We start from the raw sequence: 25,114 nt of genomic DNA, 5'->3' as shown, positions 1-25,114 counted from the left end.
TGTACATTGGACTGGCATCCATGGCAGTTGCATATGCCGGGGATTGATGCCACTCATGTGGTACTGTGGATTTGGCTTTCGAGGTTGGTGTTCCATTGGGTCTGTACCTCGTGTAATTGCCTGGAACACATCCATTTTGGTATAGTCTCATGAACGGGGATTGTCCATACCAATGCTACATTGCATAGCATCTTTATGTGCTCGCTTGGAAATTGAATTTGCATGATGTCTTCATGCTTGCTTGACCGTGCGTGTGAAACTGCACGCTAACATGGTCATGTGCATAGTTGCACGCAGTTCGCGCACCACCGAAGGTGTTCGATTCGATTAGTTCGGTTCGATCCGGTTCGATCCGGTGCGACTCGAACATGAGATGACCGTTTTTTTTTTCTGCCCGTTTTTTTTGCCGTGTTCTGGCCGATTGGAGATGGGCGTTTTTTGGGGCTCTTGCTTGCTTGTCTTGAGGCTTGAGGTTTGACTATTGAGCCTTGAGCCTCTAGGCTCTCCCTATTATCTATATAATAGGCCCTCCCCCAACCCCATCCTCACAAGTTCTCATTGCTCAACCCTCCCCTCACAAGTGCTCAAGTCTATCCTCTCCCTTGAGTCCCCTCCACCGTATTTTTAATGGACCGTACCTCCACCGTATTTTTATTTTTAAAATTTAGCGGTGCGTTCCAAGACCGTATTTGAACGTACTGTACTGAATCGAACTTTTCGTACTACCTGACGATATGGTCATGTGGCATGTGACACGTGGTAAGTATTGGTCAAAACCTAGCTTTAGGAATTAGCATTAATTTATGAATGTGTACACACTTTATTAAGTTTTGGGCGACCAAAACTCGCTTATAAATTATGAACAGCCCTATGTTCGCACATATTAATGCCCCAAGGTGAACAAAGCTCAATGCCCACTGCCCAGACCTTATCTCCTTTGTTCAAAGAGAGCAACCAACCATGTGTGCATCCCAGCTTGCCCCCCAACTCATTTGCCCTCGTTGCCTGACACCCAGGATAGACATCTCATCATCTCTCTCTTCCTTCTCTCTCTAGAAGTTGGCATCCTCCTTCATGAAGCTCTTTGGCTGTATTTGCTGCACATTCTCCTTCCCAACACCATATCCAAGCTTGCTAGTATATTTTCCAAGCTTCCAAGAGTGCTTCCAAGTGGTATTCACACTCCTACACACTCCCAATGACTGAAATTCAGCAAAATAGCTCTTATATTTGCTGTAACTTTTAGTCTTCTTTCTAAAAACCCTAATTTCAGTCTGCCTTTCTCAACTTAAACCATAGGGAAAACTTTCACAGGGTTCCCTTCATCCACTTGAAGACTTTTGTCCCGAAGGATCGCGATAGATTGAAGATTTCAACACTCCAGATGGTTCCATCACGAAGACTTCCACTGTCATCAACTCTACTTGCAATTGGTAAGCTTTAATGCTCAATTATGGAAGCAAGTAGCAAGAGGGAGGAGCAGGACTCCATGTTCACATACCCTATGTAGTGTTCTCTTGTCCTACGTGCTCTCTTGCAGATTATTTCTATTGTGTGTTGGTGGAATAATAGAGAGCACATGGTAGGAAACATGGACACTTAAGAGGGAAGTGTGAGTTGCAGATCTTCACAAACAACCATATTGTTTGTAATATTGTACTCATATACACTAGTATGGAAATCTCACCAGAAATACCCATGACACTATGTACTTCATTCTCCCAAGATCAATCAACATTATTTGAGGGAGGGGCCGGCCGTTCCGGGCTCATTGTACGTCTCTTATCAATTCAACAAATTACATCTTCCGTTGTGCTTCTTGTCCATTCAAGCTTGGTGTATTTAAGTGTATTGATTAGCTTTGTATTCAACCAAACATTCCACACTGATCAATGGAATTACATTGGTATCCGAGCATACGTTTCTCTTTCACTTCTATCGTGAAAGACCATCATCGTGAACACTAGCTATCTCTGTACTTAGAACTATGGACAGTCGTACAGTGAGTGTTGAAGATGCCAACACAAGAGGTGGGGACAATAAAATGCATGCTTCCAATGCTTTACAAGAAGAACAAACTCATGTGGTGCATTCCAGGGAACAAGAACATGCGGGACAGCTGTCCCATGGTAAAGAGAAAATGCAGGAAGAAGAGTCCATAGCCTTAAGGGCTGAACTTACTCGTATGCAAGCTCTTCTTAATGCACAACAAGAAGAATTGAAGCTCTATCGCCAAAATCCATTGGCACATGATCGTTTGGAGGCCAAGAAAGCTGAATCTTTTATGGATCATGCTATGGCAATGATAGCTCAAAAGTTGCACATGCAACCAAGGGATGCAGCACGTGCATACTTGGCTCGTACCAAGAATGCCTATGCAGAAAAAGGCAACCATCCCACATGTATTGGTAGAGTTGAGTAGATGGGCAAAGAGAGAGGGCATACGTGCATCAAGGCAGGTAGGGTTCAGGAGAGGTTTCTCCACTTTTGACCATATCTTGACACTCAGAGCTATTATTGAGAAGGGCAGATTATATGGCAGGAGGATTTATTGTTGCTTTCTGGATTTCCGCAAAGCTTTTGACACAGTACCGAGAGCCAGACTAATGCGTAGACTATAGGAGATAGGAGTGCCCACAGAGCTGATTTGGAAAATCATGGCTTTATACAGGACAATTCTAGGCCAGGTACGTACTACTCAGGGTATATCTGAGATGGTTCACTCCACTATTGGGGTGAAGCAGGGCTGCCCCCTTTCTCCCACCTTATTTGGGATGTATGTGGATGAGGTTTCGGACTATGTAGAGCGGGAGGGTGACAGAGGAGCACAGCTAGCAGGGACATGGATTCCGCTGTTATTGTATGCTGATGATATTGCAGAGCGGATGCAGCGTCATTTGGATGCATTGCACACATTTGCACAGGATAGTGGATTGTCTGTTAACCTTGGTAAAACCAAGGTGATGGTGTTTAACACCACAGCACAGTGGGTTAGGAGGTCGGTACCCACCTTTACATATGGTCAGGAGACAGTGGAGTATACAGATGCATATACTTACCTTGGTGTGGTTTTTAGTGGCCCAGTTTCAGGAACCTCGAACAAAGCTCTGGCTCTTTGACACTTTGGTCACTTCAACCATGCTCTATGGAGTGGAGATATAGGGACCCTCAGTGGATCACCATAGCCGAGCTGGTAGCACTGATGGATGGAGATGTATGGAGAGGCCCTTGGTTTCTATGATTTCCCGGATGATTAGGGCCAAGGCCTCCGTACCACATGATATTATCCGTGCAGAGATGGCTGCCCCCCCATTGGTAGTAGAGGCACTCACTCGATCAGTCTTTTTTATACACAGATATGCTCGCTTAGCCCTGCAGTCGTCACGACAGTTGGCATCACCGGGAGACGGATCATGTTGGTATGCACAGATGACAGCTTGGTTCCAACTGCATAGCTTTAGTATGGACAGGCTACCTCCATTTCAGTACTCCCTGGATGCACCCTCCCTCTCTCTTCGCCCTTTCTCTTCGCTTCTCTCTCTCTCTGCCGAAGATCAAGGCAGCACGCAAAGAAGGGAAGAAGGCACATTATAGGGATGGTCACATCTACATTGATGGGAAGAGGGTCGAATAGCGCCATCTGGCCTATGAGACACGGAGGAAACAACATGAAGACAAAGAGATACACACAGCAATCTGGAACTGTAATGGAGTCCTATGGACACATCCAGGGAGACTTGAGGAGGTGATGGAGGGCCGGGATATCATCTTGATGACAGAGACACATGAGAGCCCGGAGAGGGGCTTACCACGGGTTGAGGGTTATCAGTGGGAGTCAGCTCACCGACAGGGGATGAGACAGGCCACCTCCCGAGGTTCAGGAGGTATTGCAGTGCTTTTCAGGCATGGGTTACATGAGCATGTTCGAGTCGTAGCACGAGACTCGGAGGCAAGATACATGTGGATTAGCTTACGCCTCTCGGAGACCAGATGGATTTATATCGCCCTTTGCTACTTTCCTCCAAAGGGGTCGCGGTTTGCCACCACCGAGGAGCCGGGTGGAGGAGAGGCTAGTGAGTCTCCATACTCTGTCTTATCTGAGGAGATCTTACACTATTCGACACTGGGAGAAGTCTTCTTGATGGGGGACTTCAATGCACGGACTCAGAGCAGACAGTGCGAGATCTATGACTTTGAGGATCCCCTGAGACTAGAGCCGCTAGCTACAGAGGATACAGGGACCACTCGAATCTCCGCTGATGGAGGAGCTGACAGCACTGGATATGGGCAACATTTGCTGGAGCTTGGGGCCCGACACCATCTCGTTATTTATAACGGGATGACTCAGTGGCCAGATTCAGGTGGGTTGACTTGCTTTCCAGTGGGAGGCGGTAGTAGTACAGTGGATTATGTGATGGGATCTCGGGAGGCAGCAGATATGGTGTCTCACTTCACCGTACCACCATGCCCCATTGGGGCAGATCATACATACCTATCCCTCACTTTCAGGAGCTTATTGGAGACCCACCCACCCATCATACAGCCACCACGCACTATTTTTCACTTCACTCAGGACCTAGCCGAGGTGTACGACTATCATGTTCATGATCAGCTATTTGCCTTAGATCCATCGGCACCCATGGCCATGCTCACCTCCCAGCTCTCACATGTACTGCACTTTGCAGCCGCGAGGAGTTTCCCATACCACATACAGACAGGACGGCCACCTACATCTGGGAGCATGCCCCAACCGATGGTATGATGATGAGTGCAGAAACCTTTACCGCAGTCTCCGAGTGCAGAGGGCTCGCGGGGAGATCACCCGGAGGCAGGCAGGTAGGAGGATGCATACTCTCACCCGCCGTAAGTGGCGAGCTTATGAGGAGGCTCAGTACTGGGACACATATCACATGCTCATGAGCAGAGATGCTGCTGCTGCTTGGAGGAGACTCAGAGAGCCCCGTCCTCCCACACCTATTGCCGATCCTCAGACCTGGCAGACATATGCAGAGAGACTTTATGATGTGCCTGCACAGCCCCCTATACCACAGCCCACAGAGCCATGCCCCACAGTCTCCACCTTCTTCACCCCACCTATGGTTAGGAGGGCCATATGCCGACTCCAACATGGACGGGCGACAGATCATACAGGATTACAGGGAGAGCATCTCATCTATGCTATTGATACATTGGCACCATTTCTTGCTCATCTCTTCAACAGAGCTCTGTCAGAGGGGTTTCCGGCTGAGTGGACGATGCACACTATTGTGCCGATCCATAAAGCGGGAGATGTACTAGACCCCGGGAACTACAGGACCATCATGATTGGCCATATATTGGCCAAACTATACGGGGCAGTTTTGGAGGCAGAGCTGAGCACTCATGCAGAGGTTGGGGGATTGAGAGCAGCAGGCCAGGCAGGCTTCCGTCGAGCCTTCTCGACCATCGACCACATTTTTACATTGAGGTGCCTGATTGATCAGGCCAAGGCACGGAGGCAACGGCTCTATTGTTGCTTTGTGGATTTCCGCAAGGCATTTGATACTGTGCCCAGAGAGCGCCTCTTTCGGCGACTACAGACACTAGGCATACCTTCAGACATGATGTGGGGCATATACAGGCTATATGAGCAGGTCTTTGGGAGAGTCTGATGCCCAGGAGGCTTGTCCGACACAGTTGCTAGCACCATTGGTGTGAAGCAGGGGTGCCCGCTCTCCCCCACGCTCTTTGGGCTCTATATTGATGAGGTGGTCGATTACATCACACAGGGAGGAGGCTCTGGGGTTGAGCTATCAGGTATTACTGTCCATGTTATGCTTTATGCTGATGACATCGTCTTGGTATCCGACACGCAGGTTGGGCTTCAAAGACACCTTGTGGCTCTTGATGACTTCTGCGCACAGCAGGGGCTCACAGTGAACCTTGGGAAAACCAAGGTTATGATCTTCCACACTTCACCCGCAGTCAGGAGCCACACTACCCTCACATTAGCAGGAGGGCGGGTCGAGGTGGTGAGCTCTTATGTTTACCTTGGCATCACATTTACTAGCTCAGCTGGACGCTTCTCCATGGCTCAGGCAGTCCGAGACAGAGTGACCCGGGGATATGCAGCTCTTGCTGGCCTTGAGCGTCAGTGTCATCAGGCACATTTTCAGGAACCCCGCACGAAGGGGTGGCTCTTTGATACATTAGTGACACCAGCCTTGATGTATGCAGCAGCGGTTTGGGCACCAGGGCTTGCAGCCTCCACATGGGTACAGCTGGAGAGACCACAGATCTTGATGCTCTCGAGGATGATACGCAGCAAACCATCCGTCCCGCACGACATTGTTCGAGCTGAGTTTGCTGCACCACCTATGGCAATGGAGGCATTGTTCCAGACGATCTCCTTTATATACAGGATGAGGGAGATGCCCATGGGGAGATTATCCCGCCGAGCTTTTGAGGCATCCAGACAGCTAGCCGAGGCTGGAGACACTGGATCTTGGTATGCACAGATGCTACAGTGGTTCTCACATCATGGTATAGACATTGAGCGGTTGCCACCTTTTCAGTATGATCAGTCTGCTCCACGGGGTTACCTCTCTCTCAATGAGAGGAACAGAGTGATGAGACAGGACATATGGCAGCACTACATACAGGAGACATGGACAGCACCAGAGAGCCCACTACCACCGAAGATGCTGTATTACAGAGACCACTTTATGAGCATCTCAGGGGATGGGTTTATACATCGACCGCGGTACATGGATGTATACATGCCACACAGCTCTCGTGTTGCTATTGGACAGCTACGAGTCTCATCACATCAACTAGAGATAGAGGCTGGGAGAGCGGCTAGAGCTGAGCGGATATGCAGATTGTGCCGCGAGGAGGTGGAGACTGAGGATCACTTTGTATGTAGATGTAGAGCCCACCAGGGGGTCAGAGATAGATATGCAGGATTGTTTGAGGAGCATCAGTTGATGGAGGCCTCGGACCAGCGACAGCTTGGCAGACTACTACTAGAGCTTCATAGTTCTCGAGAGAGACTCCTCCAGACACCCGCTCCCACTAGGGGTGGGAGACAGTCCCAGCTCACAGATTTCTTCCAGAGAGCTATGCCAGTGCCAGCTGATGTACCACGTGGGGTGACCGCACATAGAGCAGAGGAATTGAGAGCCAGGAGGAGACCTAGACAGACTGGACATAGAGCACCCCGACTCCGTCACCGAGAGATAGCAGCTATCCGAATGAGACACCAGATGGAGACACAGGAGAGGCTAGCTCGCTTTCATTCAGACTCAGGGTACATGTTCATGCCATTCACAGCCTCAGCATCGGCGATGTATGATATCTTATATCCCTCTTATGGCACTGGATGGAGTTAGACATAGATCTACATAGCATGCTTGTACTACCCCTTCAGCATATAGAGATGCATCTTGCCTTAGCACTCCATCCACATCCCCACCCCCCTTATATTGTTTGTATATGGGCTCCACCGATCCATGATGATTCACAGTTGTATCCAGACACATGCACACTTTTTCTTTTGTTTCTTTTCTTCCGATGACCGGAAGAACACAGTTGTATTATTTTTTGTCTCATAGGCCGACTTTGGCCTCTCGTAGACGTTAATATATCTTTCTTTTCTTTCTTTCTTTCTGCCTGCATTTCGCCCGCCTTCTCTCTCTTCGCTTCTCTCTTCCCACCCGCCTTCTCCCCTTTCTCTTCGCTTCTCTCTCTCTCTCTCTGCATTTCGCCCGCCTTCTCTCTCTTCGCTTCTCTCTTCCCACCCGCCTTCTCTCTCTTCGCCCCCTTTCTCTTCGCTTCTCTCTCTCTCTCTCTGCATTTCGCCCGCCTGCACCCTTGCTCAGGCCCCCAAGGCAGCAACATAACTCTCCCCTGCACCTGTAGCTGAGCATCTTGTAGGTCGCATTTTTTGAGTCTCCCCCAAAGGGGAGAGGGTACCCTTGAGGGGGGACTCGTTCCACCAACAGCCCTCTCCTTTATCAGCAGCAACACATGGAAAGTAAGAAGTCTTTTGCCTTAGTCACCGCTTCACGATTACCGCCCATTTCTCCACCCGTGAGCAAGCCGACACCATGGGAAGCCTACCTCATGCAAGAACTGAAGAAACTCCAGGGAGAATTAGCAGCACTGAAACACGAGACTATCAAGAAAGATGAACAAATCAACGAACTGAAAGTGCAAGTGCAAGCCATGAAGACGAAGCAAGAGGAAGCACGAGAAGGACCCATACCTACAACACTACAAACAAAAACGACAAACCATGTTTCAAAGGTAAATTCAGTTAACTCACAAGATTTTGTTAAAGAAGTCATATCAGCGGTCAAAGAAAAGAAACGAATGGAAAGTAACAAAAAGGTAATCAGAGTCGGTGGTCTTCCTCAAGGCTGGGATAGGGCAGACATAGCTCAAGAGCTTCGAGAAGACTACATATTAGATACAGATGTACTTACAGCACAACTGAGCAAAGTAGTCCCCTTCGTGGACTTAGGAGACCCTATCTCTATTATAGTAAAGGGTACACAGGCAAAAGTCTCCTATATGGACAACAATGAGAAAATAGCAGTGATGAAGCAAACAAGGTCTCTCCAAGGGACAAAGGTATGAATAGCTAATGAACTCACCCCGCTACAACTCAAGAACAAATCGGCAGAGCTGAATAAAGTTAAAGAAGCAAGAAAGAATGGCAAATGGGCAATATACAGAGGAGGACAAGCAATCATTAAAGAATTCCGTACCCCACCCCCCTCAAGAGCAAATCCATCCATGGATGAAATATAGCTATTTTTATTTTGAACCTCAATTTCGAACTAGATGCAATAGAACCCATTGTAATTTAAACTCTTAAGAGTCTTAAGAGTTCATTTTGAGTTTTTTTTTTTTCAGTTTTATGCCTCTTTGGCATCGATACCCAGAGTGGAATGTAAATGGATGTACCTGATCTGTCCCATAGGTCGGATTCGGCCTCCCGTGGACGTTAATATAACTTTCTTTCTTTCTTTCTTTCTCTCTCACACGGGCAAAGATTACTAGACTTATCAAGCAGGACTTGACTCAGCTAGACACTAGGAGGACATGGATACAGCCGACACACGAGCTTGGTACGAAGATGGCTTTCTATAGAGATCATCTTCTCCATCTCACGGAGGATGGGTTTGTGATTAGACCCAGCTACATGGATACTCATCTTTCTCATGGGGTACGGTGTGCTATTGGTCAGATGCACACATCCTCACACCAGCTAGAGATTGAGACTGGCAGATTCAGAAAAGTACCAGCTGAGGCCAGGATTTGTCAGTTGTGCCAAATGGAGCCAGAGACAGAGTTACATTACATATGTCACTGTCCAGTATATTATGAGATACGAGGCCGTTTTCACTGCCTGTTCAGAGAGGGTTTCGGACCACTTTCCAGAGTCATGAGATACCAGGATCAGAGATGCCTCGGATTATACTTGCTAGAGCTGTGTAGACATAAAGAGGGTCTCTTGAGAGGGAGGGGATCAAAGAGGGAGAGACACGGATCAAAGAGGGAGAGACACCTACAGAGGCAGATTACAGACTTCTTTCGACTAGAGATTGAGCAGTCAGGGCAGCAGGCATTGTAGCTAGCCCCAATGTATAGCCGCACGAGAGGTACACTCATTGATCGAGCGATAGAGCTGGGGCGGTCCAGGCGCCCCAAGATGAGAGGCCCATCTCGACACCGGTGAAGACTACAACAGAGGATAAGGACCATACTAGCACGGCACGGGAGACGTCCAGTCAGAGTACTCACCATGGAGGACTAAAAAACCACAAAACTGGGAAAACCCAGAACCTACTACTGAAGCCTGAACCAAGTGGAACACAACAGTAGTCTCTTCCCAAACAAGAGAAGAACCGATCTTCTATAAAAGATCATCAATCTGTACTTCGTCACCTCAGAAGTCTAACTTCCCGAACAAACTTCGGAAAGTCTATGAGTACCTTGGACATGAAAAGAACAATTGTTCAAACAGACTTGGTTGTGCCGCGCATCTATCATAACTGTCTGTATCAAAAGTAAAGTATCTATCCCTCAAAAATGTTGAGATAGCCTTGTATTTGTAGGCACAGAGTCTGAATGAAGTCTGGACAATCTGGCATAGCCCCATAACATGCGATGGATCATGGCGTCCCATACCACCATGATACACCCCATACTTGTGCTATGATTTACTACAAAACACTAGTTTGTGGATCTGTCGCGATCTATCAGAAACAATAAATGTCAATGGCTGACCATGTGCCACAAACTGAAACAAGTTCTTGAAAGGAAGAACTCCAAACGAGACTAGTGATCATAACTCGGTCCAGCAAAGAAGAACAACCTTGACCAGCGTCCCACTCAAAGCATCCCAGAAAATCTTGGAAACCAAAACTTGGTTCCAAAAACTTATGCACATATCGCAAATTCTTGAATAACCATGATTCATTAGTCTTGGTATAAGAATAGGCGGGTATACTTGGAATAGCGTGAATATCTATCTGTACACACTCTTGCTATGAACATAACACTAGAGGACCATCAAAACCTTAAGGATTGTAAGGCAAAAAAGGTACATATTGGGTATTGTCGCATAACCGTCTTGTCACACAATCTGACAATGAATCCCAACATGTAAACTTAATCTAGATGCCCTCTATCAAATATCCGTGTAGCCACAGTGTCAATGTTGGCCCAACTGGTACCCCACCCCCCAATAAATAAGGAACGCACAAAAAGCACACGCTATCAATAGCGGACCAAAAAGCACATGTCCACCCACAACATATCCACACTCTAGCTCGCCAATCTGCCTGCCCCTAGCGTGCACATGACAAAGGTATTGATGATCCTAGCAAGAATATCATTTTCTTGCACAATTATCTTTCAAAGTTCAGCCAATCCTGCTTGCATTCCTACTGCATTTTTCAATAGAACTCCAGGGCCAAAACTTTTTGAAGGCTTCTTGCTGATTTCATGCAATTTCTTTTTCTTCTTCCTTCCTTTTCCTTCTTCCAAATCCACAAGACCTATTGATGCATGTTAGCCAATTTGTCCCGTACATCAACGTCTTGTTGCTTAGAGGTCTACATTTTTCTTCACCAAGGTTAGATCTGCAATGCTTAGCCACAAGAAACTGGACGCTTGGTCTTTGTTGTATCAATTTTTTCTCGATTGTAGCAAAAGTATCCCTAGGTGTTTCTGTTTCTCCACCTCTGTTCTCCTCTGGCGGTGTTCTCAGAGTCTCGGAACTTTTGTTCCCATCATCTTGCTTTGCTTCTACAATGTTCTTGCGATTCGCGGGGTTAGCAGCTCCTGTATCTTCTTGCTAATTCTTGCTTACCCCTTCAGCTTCTTTGCCTTGCTCAGCTTCTCCACCCTGATCATCATCATCCTCATCCTCCGAGTCTGATTCTTTTCATTCATGACTGTGATCTCCATCCTCCCCATCATCTTCCTCCTCTCTATATCAGTCACTTCTGAGTCCTAATTCTCTCCTCAGAAGTTTTGACTCAAACTCGGAGCCTTCCAGAATTTTCTCGGAGTTCATGGGCCCTTTTGCTCCTTCAGCTGTGTCATCGTCTTCAATTAAAGCACCAGCTACCGTCAGTCTTCTGTTAAGCATTATTTGCCTTTGTTGTAGCAATTACATTCTGCTCAGGGTCTTGCCATGACGAGCTAAGTATTTTTAATAATTATTCTTTCATGTTCTGCAACAATGACTCCATCAAGTCTACATCTATAAATAGGGCCCCTTATTTGCTAATTGTTTTTATCACTTGCTCAGGATATGCTCTGGCTATTCTTCTCTGTAGCTACAAATAAGCATGTTTTAATTCATCTCTCCTACAGTATCTTCTCATTGATTCGCACATGCTCATTTGTCAGCTCCTTGGTTTTCTTCCCGCTGCTTTCTGCCTTCTCAGTGGCCACCTGAGCATCTCGCAATTGTGCTCTGATGTATTCATTTTCTTTTTCAAATATGATCTTTTCCTCTCACACTTGCTCGTAGATATTCACTAGCATGATTCTGCCACTACTCTAGCCAATGTATTGAGGCTAGTCATCCAAGCCCTCACAAGATGTGCTTCTCGGAGCTACTTGGGGGTTAGTTCTTCTTGTGGCAAGGCTTGCACCACCGATTTCATGACTAGCACATGCTTATAAGGCACGATGCCTTCTTAAGGTAGCATCATTCTTATTTTCAAGTAGCCGCCTCCCACCTTCTAACTCACTTGGTCATATTGCCGAGCTAGGGTATCCTTGTATGTTGATTTAACCAGTAGCTGTAGCTCCTACGTTGATTGGACTGGCTTCTTGCCATGTGAAATCTCAACCGCGTTTTGTTTATTTCGGGCTTCTTCCTCTACTTTTGCTTTATGTTGTGCCTATGCCCTCATCTCTTGTTCTCTTTCTCTCCTCTCAACTTCAACCAGAATTGCTTTTCTTGCTTGCTCTTTCTTGAGCTCTGCCAGAGTTTGTGATAAAGTTGCACAATGCGGAAGCAAAACATAGGAGAGAGAGAAAGCAAAGGAGAGAGAGAGACATCAGACAATGAGCATCATGTTATGTAGCAAGAGGCTTTTACAATGGCAATATCAACCAGCATATGGTGTACAACATGTGCCTGTCAAATAGGTTAGATGGATAACAAGTGAATATGGGAGGGCCCCTTTTATAGTGATGCTAGGAAGTTGCCCAACTGCCCCTAGGAGCTGGCCGCGACAGCCAACGACCAGCTAAAAAGGAAGAAAATTAGGATAAAACCCATAAATAGGCATTTCCCCAAATACACTGTGATGCACAATTTCTAACACCCCCTCTGCAGCTCATAGTGTGCAAGAGTTTGAAGAAGATAAGCTGATGAAGATGCAACCATGGACACTCCAGTATTGCGCAGTACCGGATACACCTCGGAAAGAGCACCTGCCAACCTGTTTCCTCAAAACAAAATGCCACCACGAACAGCAATGAACTTTGCTCGACTCCGAATTTCCACACAAGTGTGTGGTGAACTACAAGAATAAAATGATGAGTTGCTAGACACATCGCGCTCATAATCCCCAACAGTGGACTGTGAACGATAGTAGCAACAGAACGGGAACGGGAACGGAACGAAAGCCCCATCAATGGAACGGGAACGGGCCACAAGGGGAACGAGAACGAGGGGGAACGGTAAGGGGGAACGAGAGAGAAAGAGAGAGGGGAAAGGAAGTAGCCTTGCTGCCTTGCCTTAGAAAGTAGGAGTCAAAGTCTAAAGAGACTCGAGAGAGAAGCCCACTCGTGACTCAGAGCTGTCAAGAACGCACGCCGCACGGGCCTAGGAAGTATGCGGGCAGGCGACAGTAGGGTACGTCTTTCAAGGATATCCACAGGCGGCTCACAACAACAGGTACACTTTTTCTCTCCTTTTATTTTTCTTGGCCAAACATAAAAAACGTTCCCCAAAGGGGGAACGGCAGCCAAACGTTCCATGAAACCGTTCCCCCACGTTCCCCCACGTTCCCCTGGCCGTTCCCATGCCAAATCGTTCCCCCATGCACGTTCCACCCGGTTTAGGCATCTCAGCCTTGGGGGAACGCGTTCCACCGTTCCCAAGGGGTGGAAACGGCGTTCCCCTGCTACTATGCTGTGAACACATCACGTCCCAAAAACCTCGAACAATGAACTTAGAACACATCCAGTCCATAATCTCTGCTACACCAAGCAATAGACTTGGAACACATCCAGTCCATAGCTCAAAAAAATGAACTTGTCTCGCCAGATATTTTTAATGCTTTGAACTCCGACTCATGGATCCCATGTACCAGAAATGGAGCTACAAACAACCCCCTCTCCCGCCCACAAGCCTCCTCTGGCTGGAAGCACATGGGGGAGAACTATCTGTATAACTATAGAAGCTGACCATGCAAGTCCTCCCTGGCTTGTGCAGCCTTGGGGACACTAGAAGTATCAAAGTCATCCTCATGTATATGATCATTGCATGTCTTTGAAAACTTGGTCTTGGCCTGGGTTGTACCTTTGGTCTTGCAATCCCTGGCCAAATGAACCTGCTTTACAAAAGAGTAGCAGTGACACCGTCTTGTCTGTTACACTATAGCAAGTGCATGATCCTATCCACTAGGAGGGAACCTTACCTGCTCTTGAGAAGCAAGGATAGATGCCTCCTCCAAGAGGGAACCCATATTCACGGCAATAACACACCTCTACAAGCAAGCCTTTGTGCCACTGATGATCTGAACACTCCACAACCAATCTCCAACACACTTCTCCCACAAACTCCAATGCCACGGAATGAAAGGACCGATTAGCCCCCTCTAGGAAATGAGGTAGAGTGGGACTGGACTGCAGCAAACAAGCCCACAAATCTTGCCCGAAAGCACCCACAAAGTAGGTAGATCCATTGAAAAAGAGGCAAGCTGAAGATGCCACTAGTCGGGGGTGCTCCAAACTCGAAGAAGACCACCAACTGCTGACCATGACTGAAAACGCAGCCACCAGCAACTGAAAACACTGATGAAGAAGATGGCGAAAGGAGAGAAAAATGCGGCCACCCACCAAAACACAGCTGCAATGCTGAAAACGCAGCACCCAGGGGAAAACGCAGCCACCTCGATGGAAACACAGCAGTAAAACGTAACCACCAGTAGATGAAGAGAACGGAGCCACCTGTGAAGAAGTAAAAATGCAGCCTCCTACTGCTGTAGATGCAAGAAAACACAGGCCTCCTCTTCCAGCAAAAAAAGCCAAGTTCAGCAGATGAGGGAATGAGATGTGGATGCCAACACCGAAGCGATTGATACCATGATAAAGTTGCACAATGCGGAAGCAAAACATAGGAGAGAGGGAGAGCAAAGGAGAGAGAGAGACATCAGACAATGAACGTCATGTTATGTAGCAAGAGGCTTTTACAATGGCAATATCAGCCAGCATATGGTGTAGAACATGTGCCTGTCAAATAGGTTAGATGGATAACGAGTGAAAATGGGAGGGCCCCTTTTATAGTGATGTTGGGAAGTTGGCCGACTGCCCCTAGGAGCTAGCCGATAGCCCACGACCAACTAAAAAAAAGAAAGAAAAATAGGATAAAACCCATAAATAGGCATTTCCCCAAATACACTGAGATGCACAATTTCTAACAGTTTGTTGGTCTTCTTTATTCATTCTGGCTCCCTCCTCTTCTTCTCTGGCTTCTTTCCTTAACCTCACTTGCTCACAAATTGAAACTCGGCTCTTTTCTCCCGTCTTCTCGCCTTGCGCTTCTACTGTAGTTTTCTTATGCTTCTCGGCCTCAGGTGCGGGAGCGTTCTTATTTTTTTTTACTACTCCCTTTTCTACTTTTTTCTTTTTTCTGCTTCTTTCTCGGCCAACCTTTGCCTTTTCCTTTCCTTCTTAGCTAGCTTTTCTTCTTTCCTCTTCTTCCCTTGTTTTGCCTTAGTAGAAATTATGCCCATGTCACGGATGCTCTTTAGGTATACTACTTTCTCGACTATTATCTTCCAAGGAAGCTTGTCAATTATTGCCAGAAAGAAGATTGCCCAATGTTGTCCACATTTGTATGTGGTTTGATGAGATTGTTTTATGTTCTTCATCTGAACCTCCATATTTCCAGGTTTTTTCATTCCGGTTCTTGTGTTGTTTTCCGTGCTGTTTTCCAATTCCCAGCTTCTTCTATCCTAAAGCATGCCAACAACAATATGTAAATCAACAGTAGAGGGAAGAAGGAAAATGGTATCACAGGAAGATGAGAAAGTTTCGGGCAATTTGGTGAGGAGCCGATGAACAAAGTCTTCATCGGTAGTATTGCTCCCCGAAGAGACCAACTATCTCTGGATGGTAACAAACTCCGTGATGGAGTCCGTAATGTTGGCAATATCGGAGGTCTTCAGGTTGGCAGGCTGATTCTCCAAGGCAATCTTTTGAGTAGAGTTGATGTCATGTGAATCAGGACGTAAATGAATGATATGGGATATGAGTGGATGATATGTGATGAAAATGGATGTGACTGTATATGTGAAGACATGTCAGTGCTAAGACGTTGCTCCTTGTTCTTCTGCTTCTTCCTCTTCGGCATCTCTTCCTTAGCCTCCGTTGAGAAATCAAAATCCCTCTTAACAGAGAGACTCTGGCGAGCATGTCGCTTAGAAAGGGACACTAGACTAAGAACACCTGCTTTCTCCCGTTCATCTACCCTCGCATCCTGGTCTTCTGAATGGGGTTCTTCATCACTATGATCTTTTACGAAGTAGACGGGGTAGCTTGATTCTCCCAGCTCCACAGTTGGAAACCCTTGATCTTCTGTCTGTCCTCTCACAAGCTATGGCTCATCTATCCTTGCCATAACTTCTGCAGGGTCATCAGTGGTTGTAAGATTCCTCCCCAGCCTCTCAGAATGTCCAGTATCTTCCCCTGTAGTCAAATCCCTCTTCAGAAATATAAAAGATCTTGTTTCTGCCTTGTTTGGCCTAGAGAGAGAAAATATTCTAGAGAGAGGTTATTCAGATTTTGGATATTTTTGGATGGAAAAATCTCTTTGTATTTAAATAAGTTCCCCCGAAACAGAAGTTCAAAAAGATTTTCACAAGGTGCATTAGAAATCAAATATAATCTGTTTAAGAGGCCTTATCCTAGGGGTCAAGATTTTTTCAAAATTTTAAATTAAGGTTCCTATGGACCAATAAGATTCATCCAAATGTAGAGAGGAGATAAATGTTCTTCTACGGTCTCCTCATCATCAAATTGAGGAGCAACAGAGGGTTTAATGTTGAAGATGATAAACGCAAGTGCCTGAGCATCCTTATCAAGCCACGCATCAATCTCAACCCAAGGAGAAGTTGCAGTTGGCTGGGTGTTGGCCTTGGTAACAATACCCCATAGCCAATGATACCGGAGTAAAGTCTTCATCTGCAAAAACCAATCAAGGTAGTTGGTCCAATCTAGGATGGATTCCTTGGGGAGTTGGGGAATAGATGAAGAGATGACAGTCGGTGTAGAAGACATGGAATCCTCCTCTTGAATTTACAACAGAAAGGCTGAAAGTAGGTACTCGGGGGCTGCCACCCTCCCTAAACGCTAGGTGAGGTGAAAGAAAGATGTAGAACTGTACTCCTTCCAGAGATCAAGGCACACGAGTGAAGACGGGAGCCGCCCGATGCGCGACGAAGGAAGGGAGAGGCTAATGGAGCAACTGTACAGTGCTGCCACTGGTCCAGGGTAAGGATAGAATACAAATTGCAAAACAAATTGTGATTTGTGTTAGACTGCAAGGAGGGAGGTATCGTCCTGCCACTAGTCCGGGGTAGGGACAGAATACGGATTGCAAAACAAATTGCGATTTGCATTAATCTGCACGAGGGAGGGTTGGAAAAAAAAATCTTCTTGTAGAGCCAGAGAACCTTAGTGCTCTGATACCATGAGAGAATAGTTCAAGGCAGCAAGCCGAAGCAAAGGAGACTTGGAGCAGCCAACAATGATCCAACACTCCAGCAAAAATGATGAATGAATTATATTAGGCCGGGGAGGGACAAAATACGGATTGCAAAACAAATTACGATTTGCGTTAAATTGCACAGAGGAAGGGTTGGAAAAAAAAACGCACAGAGGGAGGGTTGGAAAAAAAAACAACTGCTAATAGTCTTCGTGTACAGCCTTCCTGTACAGCCTGAGAACCTCAGTGCTTTGATACCATGAGAGAATAGTTCAAGGCAACACGCCGAAGCAGAGGAGAGACTTGGAGCAGCCAGCAATGATCCAACACTTGAGCAAAAATGATGAATGAATTATATGGAACAAAGCCTGTTCTTATATATACATCATGAAGGGGCTGGTCGGCCAACATAAAAACCCATGACTATGGACAAAGTCCATGACTAGGAAAAAACAAAGGTGGGAAAAATACCCAAAAATATCAGATAAATATGCTGAATAAAAGGGGGCATAAAAGGGATCAAACGGGGCTAGAGATGATCATTCCAACAATGCATCTTCTTAGAACTGTGTCTGCTCCAAGTTGATATAGTGCTCTTGTGACCACCATGTATCTATCAACCTTCAAGACCAATGCTTGTTGTAATACTTTTGGAAACATCTCCGTGGTGAGATATTCCATGATGTCTTGCCACACTGGATCCATCATTTCAATTGAGAAAAGCACGGCATCAGGAAATTGATCTAGAATCTCAAAAAATGCTCTATGTAGTAGAACTCGTGTTTTGTCCCAATCTCTGAACATGACACCCGAATTTGGTGTATGTGTAGGCTGAGTAGATCCAACTACTTGGTCTGCCGGGCTCATTCAACGTTTGACATTAGGCCTACTAGAGAATACCTACACTAAGGCGTGTGTCTCTCTTTGTGAGGGCGATGATTCAGTTGATCTCCTGTCATGAGTGGTCGAGGTGCGGAGAGTCTAGGCTGTACTAAAATGGGGTGGGATGGGGGGAAAGAATCCATGTGCATGAATCCATTCACCTACCTCCGAGTACCATACCTGTCATGGTAAGAGTGGCGCCCATCTTCTCTAAGAATCAATATATCATGTGGGGCATGCATGGGTGATGAAGATGGGCCGAGCCAGTCACTACGAGGATGACGGCAAGGGTCTAGCCCAGCGCTTTTCTGTCATGGCAGCACCCCAGGTTCCAGCCTGCCCAAGGCTCCCGATGGCTCCCCCTGACTCTCACTGGGGGCTGATCAGCAGCATTGCAGCATAGCACATCGCTACCAGAAGAACATCAATGGCACAGCAACACCTCCAGCAAGGGTCATCAGTGCAATCTGGACTGACCTCATCTACACTCTCTGTGCCACTCGGAATGCATGCAGGGCAGCTCCCGGCCCATGCAGAAAGGCAGTTGGCCTCTCTTTGTACTTGGAACCCTGGTCCTTTCTTGTCTAGAAACGAATGTGGCATTTTTTGGCATTACCGACCCCCTGTGGCCTTTCCCCCCTCACCCCTCTCAGATGTATTTTCAGCTCACCAATGGCCAACCACAACACAGGCACTTACACACAAAAAAAGCCCTTGTGCAATGGAATTCTAGAATTCCACCAAGGTGTATGAGAAACGGCATAAAAAACCAACTATTCAAATTTGTTGTATTCTTTACACTATTTCACAGTCAAACCTGGCAATGGACTCGTGCCATGTGTCCAAGTCTCAAGCGGAGTTGTTGGTCTGTCAAATCAGAACTGAACATGTCATCGTCCCCCAAGAAGGCACATAAAGAATGGTACCTTCAAATCCAATGCTAGAATTAGCCCATGTCAAAAGATATGGCAAGCTCTCAATTGAAGAACAAAACTATCAAAAAGTTAGACATCGGAACTCCAAGTTCCAGGCACCACCACCCAAAACGAGCCTAATCTTTGTGTCAGCTTAGGGACATTCATAAAGTGTGAATTAAGAATCCTTTGAAGCCTCACTTTTCCTTAAGCAAGAGAATTTTATGGTACAAACGCTTACCTATATGCTGTGATTGGAGCCTCTGGCGATGCTTCCCGAGGCATGAGGTCCATGGATCTGCCTCCTTTGATCATCTCAGCAGCTAGATCAATCATGGCTGCAGTTCCAGGAAAGGTGGCCCTGTACTCTCTATCACTAACAGGAGCCTGCCCAAGAAGAAAAAACACCTTCACTGCTCATACCACACCCTATCAACCTGATATACCTACTTAAGTGGGAGGATAAGAAGACTTCTATACATAAAAGAAGCATGTTAGAATGAGACATTTTGTCACCTGTAAAATTGCACCTCTTACAGCTCTGGAGTAGTGGGTTCCCATCCGCATATAATGTACAATGTCCTATTACAAGAAAAACAAAGTCAGGCAGGGAGCTGCCTATTCTAAAAAAGTGTTTTTGCAACTTGTGTAATAGATTTTATCTGATTCAGTGATACTTTCATGTGCAACGCTCTTTTCATTTATCGAGTTAACCAAATGCTGACACTGACCCGTCACCAGGTAACCAAAAGGCATGCAAAGTCATCAACGGAAAACATTCTGGTAACTTAAGGAATTGTTTCTTTCAATCACAAGAAATCCCTTACTTGACAGCCAGTACTATGTCCCAGAAGCATTACACCATTTGAACCCTCTTTATCTATCATGTATGTGATAAGCTGATCAAGCTCCATAGCATCCTACAAAGAAAGAGGGAGGTTCACTGCAAGAAAACATATGTGAAAAAACCAAGACTATATGCTGGCAAAAATTAGCAGAACAATTGAATAGTCTCAATAGGAGCCTTTAGTTTGTGGGTCTACCTGTGCAAAAGCCTTTTCCATGTTATGGTTACAAGATGATTGAGTCTGTGTGCCGGATTGTGATGAGATTAGGAGAGGAATTCCTTATGACTCCTACAGCAGGTCATCCGAGGATACAACAGACTTATGAATTGGTAAAACAGACGTTTTACTAGCCTCATATGTAGGCAGAAGTCCACGACTACATGGTAGAATGTCATCAATGTCATGTGAATAAACGGGAAAGTATTTCCGTGAACTTTATTTTCAGATTACCATGGACCAACAGAGGGCACAATACTATCTGGGGATGGTAAACAGGTTGACAAAGGTGGCAAGATGTTTACCAACAAGGACAACCATGAGAACAACTGAATTGGCACAACAGTTTATTGAGCAGCTTTTCAGAGGTAGCACCTAGGAACAAGTAATGCTCGCCTTCAATCAGAGGTGAAGCAGGGGAAGGGACATGAACCAACACTGAGCGGACTAAAGCAGCAGCTATACACACCAGCAAAGGCCTTTACATTGTCGAAATCGCGGGGCAGCAGTTTGACTCAGAATTGAGTCAGCTGAAGCAGATAGGTCACATCTCGATCAGCAGGGAGTCAGCAAGGGTGTGTTGGCAGGTCCTATGAGGTTCTGAAGCAAGTTTTTGAAGATAGTTGAGGCTGGAGGAACTTTGAGGAAGCTTGGCGGACATAATTCTGACTGGGATCATCAGCAACCGTCTGATTCAGTTTTTAATCAACAACTGATCAGTTTGTGTCAGATGGGAGTGCTTTTGGTCTAGTCAGCTGAAGATTTGGGAGTGAAGACCAGGGTTGTGGGAGGACTGACTCGGGAGGACAATTGGAGTAGTCAGCTGGATTAGTTTGAAGAGTTTGGAGAGTGCCCAAGTACCCGCCTGTGTTAGCTGACGACTAGGGGACATCAGCTGAGTGGATTGGTACTTTGATTTGGTGCTTTGTTGGTATTGTGGTGCTAGGTGGTTTTTCCCCCCTCACGATGGTGTGTTCGGACGAGCTATAGAGGCAGGTCTTCCCCGACACATCATTGTTTTGGTGCCCGCACTGAGGAGGGCTTTGAAGCACCCTTCAGTCTGTTTGCAAGTCTCAAAGTTGTCAGTAGTGAAGATGGCTGCCATGATGACATATCCGCTGTTTAATGGTCATGTTGGTGAAGATCCAGAGGAGTTTTTGGCAGGGATAGAATTGGCAGCCTTCACCTTTGGTAAGGATAGGGATGAAGATAAGTTGACTGTTGGTTCAAGCCTACTAAGGTTAGGGTTTAAGTGCAAGCCTATGGGGGCTCAAAGATAAAAGACATGGCTGGCTGTGTGTAGTGTAGGGGGAGAGACCAAGTAGATGCACGAACTCAATGATATGTTGTATTGATTGATTGATATGAAATGAAGTACAAGCCCATGTATATAAAGGCCTTTCCCAATACCAAACCATTTGACCTTATTTAATGCATGCTTATCCACCACCATAAGAGGTGGTTCACACACACATAAACACAACCATATAAATGAGTGTGTACACGCTTTTTAAGGATGTTCACACACACACACACACACACATGGATACACAAACACACAATTGCACATATTCCAACACCCCCCTCAATTGGGAGTTGGGACACACATATATGAATATAGGCAATACCTTGATTCCAACACTCCCCCTCAAGGGATTGCCAGTGTTTCATCGTCATGTTGGTGAAGATCCAGAGGAGTTTTTGGTAGGGATGGAATTGGCAGCCTTCACCTTTGGTAAGGATGGGAATGAAGATAAGTTGACATTGTTGTCTATGTTGCTGAAGGGAGATGCTAAAAGGTGGTTGCAAGCATGGAGAGCCCAGCCAAATCAAGGTCAAGCATATGAGGACATTAAGGTGGCTTTGGTGTAGCATTACAAGTAGAGTGAATCCCGAGATGCTAGCACTATGGCAAGCGATTCAGAATTTAAAGCATAATCTATATGATATGTTTGACAAGTTTGTGGATCATTTTGAAGACCTGCAGGGAAGATGGGACACTTCCCTGGGTACAGAGCACCCACCTGTTTTTCTCAAGGATATGTTTATCTAGTCCCTTCACATAGATCTAAGGGAGAAAGTGGAGCTAAAGTGGAACTTTTGAAGAAGCCTTGAGAATTGCTAGAGAGAAAGAGTGAAAACTGCAGAGGATGGCTCTGAAGCAAAGGGAAGTACATGCTGAAGGAAGGCCAGCTATGCCTGAGTAGAGAAGGGCATAAGGATTTGCTCCAGTAGTCCCAGTGGTTATTGATCAACTCATGCAAGGTATCAATCATCTGACTCAGCCGATGGAAAATCTGAACTTGAACCTTTTGCAAGGAGGCCAGAATGCCCCCAAGGTAGGAGACAGGGATGGTTTGAGAGGTAGGGGAAGAGGAGGACCCACCATGAATGTTCAGTGTTTTCACTATATGGAGAGGGGTCATATATCTCCTCAGTGACTTTACCTGTTTATCCTTCGGCACCTAGGAGGAAAGAAAGGCAGGATGCTAGGAGAGGGGAGGAGATGCCGAATCAGCAGGTGCCACAGGTTCAACAGCAATCAGGAAATGGACCTAGACAAGGAGGTAAACTTAATAGGAGTGGATGAAGAAGCAGAAATTTTAGCCAATAAAAAGACTAGAGGTGCAATGGTTGAGGATGAACCAGGACCATCTAGGAGGAAAGGAAAGTAGGTGAAAGATCATCCTAAGGAGGGTAAGAAGAAGACCATGTCTAGGAGACGTATAGGCATGCAAGATTTTCCCTTAGGTGTTCATGAGGAGGAGTATGACCTGATGAGAGATCTTCAGCAGAAGGCACCTAGTCTAACTTGGCCCCAACTCTTGCAATTGTGCCCTAGACTTAGGAGGACGTGGAGTAAGTTGGTCAGCACAAGAAGGTCCAAGAAAGAAAAAGAGGTCAAATTAATGTAGTGCAAGTAAAAGGAGATAAAGATTATCTCCCAGTTATGGATGCCTGGGTGAACAAGCACAGTCCCTAAAGTATATATTGATTGTGGTGCACAGGTATGTGTAATGACCCAGTACAAAATGGAGACCTTGCTACTGAAGGTTGGAGCACCATCTGAATTTAGAGTCAGAATGGCAAACAGTGCATGCAAAGGTTAGATGTTTGGGAATTACAAAGAAGTTGCAGGTAACTGTTTGGGACAAGACGTTGAACTAGATGTACATGTGATGCCAGCAGAGTCAGAAGCATACCCACTAATTCTTTGGAGGCCATGGCTGATTGATATGAGGGTAGGATGAGACTGGTGGAGAGGACATCTGATTTTGGGGTTGGACCAGCCGGTGAGAAGACAAGTTGGATATGATATGGCTAAGGGAAGGGAGCTGATTCAGGAGAGTAGTACATTAGAAGAAGAAGATCAGGAAACCAGTTCTACAGAGGATTCAGAAACAGAGGAAGTCAACTCAGAAGATGATAGGGGCGAGGTCCAACTGCTAAAGACGGAACTAGACCTTTTGGGCTTGTCTATGCAGCTATGTGCAGAGGTCGGGTCAGAGAAACCTTATGTTTGTCTGCAAGAAGAGATGCCCATAGAGATGGCAAACCAAGTGACGTTGTCAGATTGCTCATCGAGGAGTAGTAACCATGAGTCATGTGAGAAAGTTGGAGAGGAGATGGATAGGATTATGTGTGATAAAAATGTGGATAGGATTATGTGTGATAAAAATGTGGTAGACCCAGTGCAAAGTGTTGATGATGTGTTTGATGCTGAGCTTGATGATATCTTGGATCATGATCTGAACGATTTTGATATGGATACCAAGCATGTCTCTACTCCTTGTGTATGCCAGGAAGGTAATTTTGATGATGCCCATGAGGTGTTGGGCTCTACTGAGACGCAGCAAGGTATGTGTGTGGGGTCTTATATCCATAGCGATGAGCCAGAGGTTGTTGAAGAAGTAATGGATATTTTGGATGATGCATTGGAAGGGTTTGTGAACTCTTTACACCATTGGCCTAGAGAGTGCTGCATATGCAACGGTGGAGGATGCACCTGAAGAGCTTGTGGAGAGTGATGTACAAGATAACCTTGTTTTTGGCTTCTTAAAGAATGTGGTGGTAAGTATGCCTGATGACTAGGACATGCATGCTTTCTGTGAGAATAAGCTAGACGTGGAGCTTGAGCTAGAAGTACAAGGGAATGTGCAGCCTGCATGTACTAGGATTGCTATGTTAAGGAGCCAATGTATTAGTCTGCCTTTGCTTGATGATGATGTTCATGAAGATGTGGCGGACGTGGTGGATGATCCTATGGACTCCTCTAATATGCCAAAGTTAGAATGTTTTGAGGCAAGGTGATTCCATGGGATTTTATGAGAGCCCATTAGTGCTTGATGTGAGATCAATGATTATAGGTGGTATCTTGGACTTGCAGAGCAGTCAAGGAGGTGTTGTAAGCTGTGTTGATGAAAATATGATGCATGACATGGCCATGGACATGCCATTTGATTCAGGAGAGGTGGAGTATGTGAATATGCTGCATGGCTTGCACCCTCCTTTTGCATTTGATCCAGATGGAAGGCCACATTGCAACAGATGATGGTAGATTTGCTTTGGTTCGGGACTGTTTTGGAAAGGGTTTATGGACTGTTTCGTAGCAGTGCATGTGGCTATGAACATGAGCAATGCTCGAGACTGTTTTGAGATCAGTTTGAGGACTGTTTATGGGCTGTTTTTGTTTGGCTGCAAATTCAGCTATGTACTTGGGTTTCTGGCTGCAAGTACAGGCCACTTGGTTATGTTTCTTGGCATGGGAGTGATGCAAGCTCGCATGGCTGCGTGCTCATGGAGCAGAT

General features: G+C 46.0%; 1 protein-coding gene across 1 annotated transcript in view; it reads right to left on the bottom strand.

Annotated features, from left to right (window-relative positions):
* LOC147627418 (alpha/beta-Hydrolases superfamily protein) overlaps positions 1 to 25,114 on the bottom strand; it is a 45,909-nt gene that overhangs the window by 12,859 nt on the left and 7,936 nt on the right. The window contains exons 4-7 of the mRNA XM_086816053.1: positions 20,070 to 20,162; positions 19,759 to 19,824; positions 19,484 to 19,629; positions 19,146 to 19,254 (exon numbers count right to left, since the gene is read on the bottom strand). Coding sequence (XP_086672179.1) covers positions 19,146 to 19,254; positions 19,484 to 19,629; positions 19,759 to 19,824; positions 20,070 to 20,162 — 414 coding nt within the window. The remainder of the gene's footprint in view (positions 1 to 19,145; positions 19,255 to 19,483; positions 19,630 to 19,758; positions 19,825 to 20,069; positions 20,163 to 25,114) is intronic.

The sequence above is a fragment of the Cibotium barometz genome, chromosome 21 (assembly GCF_041138505.1).
Source record: "Cibotium barometz isolate CiBa-2024 chromosome 21, ASM4113850v1, whole genome shotgun sequence".
Lineage (NCBI taxonomy): Eukaryota > Viridiplantae > Streptophyta > Polypodiopsida > Cyatheales > Cibotiaceae > Cibotium > Cibotium barometz.
This window is presented reverse-complemented; position numbering and strand designations above follow the sequence as displayed.